Source organism: Piliocolobus tephrosceles, chromosome 1 (genome assembly GCF_002776525.5).
Source record: "Piliocolobus tephrosceles isolate RC106 chromosome 1, ASM277652v3, whole genome shotgun sequence".
NCBI lineage: Eukaryota > Metazoa > Chordata > Mammalia > Primates > Cercopithecidae > Piliocolobus > Piliocolobus tephrosceles.
Genome location: NC_045434.1, coordinates 85,947,376 through 85,953,375, shown reverse-complemented (window position 1 = coordinate 85,953,375; position 6,000 = coordinate 85,947,376). Strand labels below are relative to the sequence as shown.

Genomic DNA, 6,000 nt, shown 5'->3' with positions numbered 1-6,000 from the left:
CTTCCTTCCTTCCTTCCTTCCTTCCTTCCTTCCTTCCTTCCTTCCTTTCCTTCTTTCCTTCCTTCCTTCCTTCCTTTCCTTCTTTCCTTCCTTCCTTTTTTTAATTCTTTGGGATTTTCTATGTAGACAGTCAGGTCATCTGCAAATAAAAAGTTATCTTTATTCCTTCCCAATCAGTATATCCTTTACTTTTCTTTCTTGTATTATTGTACTAGCTAAGACTTCTAGTACAATGTTCCATAGGAGTGATGAGAGAGGATCATCCTTACCTTGTTCCCAGTCTTAGGGGAAAAGTGTCTAGTTTCTCACTATGAACTATGATGTTAATTGTAGGTATTTTATACATGTTCTTTATCAAATTGAGGAAGTTTCTCTCCATTTCTAGTTTGCTGAGAGTTTTTATCATGAATGGGTGTTGTACAAACAACATTTTAACAAAAATAAAAGAAAAAGAAAGAAATCCTACTGCCTTAATAAATCAACTGGTTTTCTGTATTTTCACATTTTTTCTATTTAAAATAAATAAAGTATACTCAAAAGAGACATGTCCAACAGGGAGAGATTATACAATTATATACCCACAGGTAGACACAATATTACATATTTGGTGAATAGAATGTAAATTTAATTTTACAATTACTTTTTTACTTCAAGTTATATCATAGGCCGTTTGTAACGTTCCTGCACAGACTTCAAAATCATAGTTTTTGGTGTCTCCAAATTCACTTTCCATAATTCATTAACTAATTCATTTCAAAGCATTTATTGCACATCCAGTACACACCAGGTCCATGATAACAGAGATTTAAAGAAGGATATGGCTACTCTCGGGTTTCTCACAGTCATGGAAATAAATGCTTGATAATATAGTGTGTTTAAGTTATCTTTATAGAAATATGAACAGAGTTTTGGGAGCTTGGAGGATGAATAGGGGAATCTAATTCCCTGGAGAAATTAGAAAAGTCTTCTTGAAGGAAGTGACGTTTGATATAACTCTTGAAGGACAGGAAATTTTCCAGGTGAAGAAATAGTAATATGTACAGAGGTTTAAAGTTGTGCAAGAGCTTAGAGTGTTTCAGGAACAATTTAATGACTTAGAAATTTGAGATTAAACAAGGACAACACTGGATGAACATTAAAAGATAAACCGGGCTGGCCGGGCGCGGTGGCTCAAGCCTGTAATCCCAGCACTTTGGGAGGCCGAGACGGGCGGATCACGAGGTCAGGAGATCGAGACCATCCTGGCTAACACGGTGAAACCCCGTCTCTACTAAAAAATACAAAAATCTAGCCGGGCGAGGTGGCGGGCGCCTGTAGTCCCAGCTACTCCGGAGGCTGAGGCAGGAGAATGGCGTGAACCCGGGAGGCGGAGCTTGCAGTGAGCTGAGATCCGGCCACTGCACTCCAGCCCCGGCAACAGAGCGAGACTCCGTCTCAAAAAAACAAACAAACAAACAAAAAAAAAACCGGGCTAGATTGTGAAATGTGCTAAATTTCAAAATAAGGAATTTTGTTTTCCAGATGGAATCAAGAGAAACTATTAAGCAGTGGAGTGGCAGGATCTACTTCGTATTTATCAGGATACCCATGGAGTGGTGTGGACGATAAATTCTGCCGGTTGAGGCTGGGCGCGGTGGCTCACACCTGTAATCCCAGCACTTTGCGAGGCTGAGGCAGGTGGATCACGAGGTCAGGAAATAGAGACCAGCCTGGGTAACCTGGTGAAACCCCGTCTCTACTAAAAATAAAAAATAAAAATTAGCCAGGTGTAGTGGCACGCATCTGTAGTCCCGGCTACTGGGAAGGCTGAGGCAGGAAAATCGCTTGAACCCAGGAGGCAGAGGTTGCAGGTAGCTGAGATAGTGCTACTGCACTCCAGCCTGGCGACAGAGCGAGACTCCGTCTCAAAGAAAAACTTAAAAAAATTCTGCATGTTGAGATACTGTAACTTACTAAACCATTCATCTATTTTGGGAACATTTAACATTGTTACTAATTAATTGCTATTTAAGTTATACAAAAATATGTCTTTATGCATTTGACTTTATATTATTTTGCAATTTTTCTTAGGACAAAATTTTGGGATATACATGTGTCTTATTGAACTCTTTTTGAGATAAATGTTGATGTATATTATTAGTTTTTTATGCATTTTGCGAAACTTACATCTTATTCTTTTTTTTTTTTTTTTTTTTTTTTTTTTGAGACGGAGTCTCGCTCTGTCGCCCAGGCTGGAGTGCAGTGGCTGGATCTCAGCTCACTGCAAGCTCCGCCTCCCGGGTTTACGCCATTCTCCTGCCTCAGCCTCCTGAGTAGCTGGGACTACAGGCACCCGCCACCTCGCCCGGCTAGTTTTTTGTATTTTTAGTAGAGATGGGGTTTCACCGTGTTAGCCAGGATGGTCTCGAACTCCTGACCTCGTGATCCGCCCGTCTCGGCCTCCCAAAGTGCTGGGATTACAGGCTTGAGCCACCGCGCCCGGCCAACTTACATCTTATTCTGTATATCCCTTTCTCAGTACAATTTGATATGCATCCATTAAACATTTATTGAGTGCTATGTATCATTGTGGATGCTGGGAGAAAAACCATGACTACAGTTCAAGGGGCTTACAATCTAGTTGGGGAGATAAGGAATACACTACAAAACATTACAGAGGTCTTTGAATCCTAAGCTGAGAAACAGGAACTTTATTCTACAGGAAATGGGGCAATATCTAAAATTTTAATGTAGTCCAGCCACACCTTAGAGAGAACACTTTGGCTGAAATAGGTAGGATAGTTTAGAAGAAGAGACTTCAAAGGAGACTTGTGAAAATGTTATTAGCAGTTAAAGAAATGAGATTTTGGATTATGTGTCAGAGAAATGGGAATGATCAATTTAGGATTCCTGGATTGAATAATTACGCAATAAAAATGGGAGAAAATCAATCCTAAAGGAGGACAAAGCCAACAAACACTCTCCTTTGTGGCTATTTAATGTTTCATAATACTCAATATTTCAATATCTGTTCATTTCTAGAATAAAAAGGGAGGAGGAGATCCAAATTGATTAAGGTGATTTTCCATAGTCAAAACAATTTTTGAAAATCTAAAAATTTGAAAACTCCTCATTTGTGAAATCTCTGTGACAGAATAATAGGCTGGGTAGATTGCATCATTGCATTACTTTATGTGATCACCACAACAATGCTATAAGGTAGTTAACAGGAAGGTTTTTTTATTTTTATTTTTTTCTTGAGATGGAGTTTTGCTCTTGTTGCCCGGGCTGGAGTGCAATGGCGCGATCTCAGCTTACAGCAACCTCCGCCTCCCGGCTTCAAGCAATTTTCCTGCCTCAGCCACCCGAGTAGCTGGGATTACAGGCATGCACCACCACGCCCCGCTAATTTTGTATTTTTAGTAGAGACTGGGTTTCTCCATGTTGGTCAGGCTGGTCTTGAACTTCCAACCTCAGGTGATTCACCCGCCTCGGCCTCCCAAAATGCTGGGATTACAGGCATGAGCCACCACGCCCAGCCTCAATAGGAAGTTTTTGAGGATGCAAAGAAGTTTGTTGTAGGGGAAAGAACACTGAATTGCGGATTAATGTCATCTAATGCAGTGCATCTCAGTTTGCATTCGCATCTCAATCGCGTGAAGATTTTGCTAAGATGCAGGTTCTGATTCAGTAAGTCTGAGGTGGGGCGGGAGAGTCTGCATTTCTAACACAATCTCTCAAGTGAAGCCCCTGTTGCTAGTCTATAGGCCACACTTTGGTAGTAAGGATCTAGAGCAGTGATTCTCAAATTTCAGTTGTTTTGTTGGGCATTTAGCTTGTTTCATTTTTATATTATGAATAATGCTGGTATTAACATCCTTTAACAATCTTCCTCAGCAATGCTGAATATTTTTTTAAAAGGCTAGGTAAATTGCAAGGAGTTTCATATATATTTTAACACTGCTCTCCAGACAACATTGGAGATGTTATACTGTTTCCAGTACATGGAAACTATTACACTCTTTCCTGTATACATTCCCATTTTGCCTCACTGTTACTCATTTAAAAGACTATTACTCAGTGTTAGTAACACTCTCTTCACATGTTTAGAACTTCAGCTGGGATAGAATAGAATAGGTAGAATTTCTGGGGACTGGCCACATATTTTCTGTCCCAGACATTCTCTTCATGTGGTGAGGATGGACTTCCTCATGGTATGGTGGTCTCATGGTAGTTGGATTTCTCATTTGGCTGCTAGCTTCTACCAGAGCGAGCTTTCTAAGACCCAGGCAGAATCTGCAAGGCTACTTATGACTTGGTCTTAGAAGTCATTCAGTGTCATTTCAACTGTATGCTGTTGGTCAAAAGCAAGTCATAAAGATAACTGAGATTCAAGGGGAAGGGACTATATAAGGGCACAAATACTGGAAGGTGTGTGTGTGTGATTGACACTTCTTTCAGAAAACTTTTTCAGATGTTTACTGACTATTTATAAAACATGAAGATGATTCTCAAGTTGCTATGAATATTTTCTATTTATTGCAGGAAAATCCTGAAGAAGGAAGAGCCAGTATTTACAAATCAGTGATCATCAATACTTCTAAAGAGATGATGTGCTTCAGTGACTATCCAATCCCAGATCATTATCCTAACTTCATGCATAACGCCCAGGTCCTGGAGTATTTCAGGATGTATGCCAAAGAATTTGACCTTCTAAAGTACATTCGATTTAAGGTAGAAAATTGTGTGGATATCTTTGTGTTTGATGTTGTTTGCTAAGTAAATGAATAATGTGGTTTCAGTTACCAATGTTTACTTCTAAAGATTGGCTTGATTTGCACATGTATTTATCCTACCCAGGGAAAAACTCCATTCTTTGCCCTCCTTGCTCCTCAAAAATATTCAAGGGATGGTCTCGCTTTCATATATTTGGCTGCAGATACAGGAAGCCACCTGGCAGAGTGTTTTCATCACCTTCATTTCACATTATTTGCACATAATTGCAATAAACAGATGAAGGGAATTGTTTTCCCCATTACAGAAGGGAACTGATAGGTATGGGAACTTTAAAACTTTCTGGTTCCACAGTCCTTTACTGCTTTGCCCTTTTGTACTTTCTGAAGTACTTTCCAATACATTTGTTTACATGAACATCATAAATCCCAGTGAAGTATAGTTGTTGGGTAGTTAACTTTGGTGTAGAGGGAAGAACATGGAATTGCAGAACAAAAACCTGAATTCTGGAGCTTGCCCTACCACTAACTAACTAAGATGTTAGACAAGCAATTTCCTCAATTTCAATTTTTAAAAATTTTCTTGTTTATAAAACAAGATGACTGTACTAGATCACTTCCATGGTTCCTTCCTGCTCTAAAGTATTCTAGGACTTTTCTATAATTTCTGATCATGACCATAAAAGAACAGATATTTCTGACAGCTGGCAAAAAGCTCAAACCTTCTGCCTTCTGATCATCCTGCTAACTCATGCCTTTTTCTGCTTAACAACAATAAGAAAATGAAAACATAGTGAACTTCTAAAGTAAGTCATTTACATTCCATTGGTGCTTCTCTTCATTTGTTTAAACAATACTTTTTGAACAAGTTTGTTATCATACTAAGCATTGAATATGCAAAGACAGAAAAGAAAAATCAGTAACTTTATAGTTTAGTTAATGGGTAACAAATGAAGAAAAATTTTATTATAAATATAATTAATAAAAATAAAGAGTTACATGGGGACAAATGCTAGAGATCTATACGTTGCAGTTCGGAGGAGAGATGTTGAACCCAACAGGACAGGTTCCAGGGAAGTTTTCTTAAAGGAGATAAAAGTTTTCTTAAAGCTGAGTCTTGAAGGGTGAGTAGGAGTCTACCAAATAAGGAATAAAAGGGTTATCTAGGCAGAGGCACCAGCCTGTGTAAAAGAACATGATAGAGGAACTATAAATAGTGCTGGATGGCCAGGGCATGCAGGGATGGTCTCTCTCTCCCTCTCTTTCTCTCTCTCTCTTTTTTTTTTTT

General features: G+C 39.0%; 1 protein-coding gene across 3 annotated transcripts in view; it reads left to right on the top strand.

Moving 5' to 3' along the window:
- The window catches only part of FMO5 (flavin containing dimethylaniline monoxygenase 5), a 35,667-nt gene that overhangs the window by 6,336 nt on the left and 23,331 nt on the right, over positions 1-6,000 (top strand). For all 3 annotated transcript variants that reach the window (XM_023193440.1, XM_023193441.1, XM_023193439.1), the window contains exon 3: positions 4,525-4,713. In XM_023193440.1, coding sequence (XP_023049208.1) covers positions 4,525-4,713 — 189 coding nt within the window. The remainder of the gene's footprint in view (positions 1-4,524; positions 4,714-6,000) is intronic.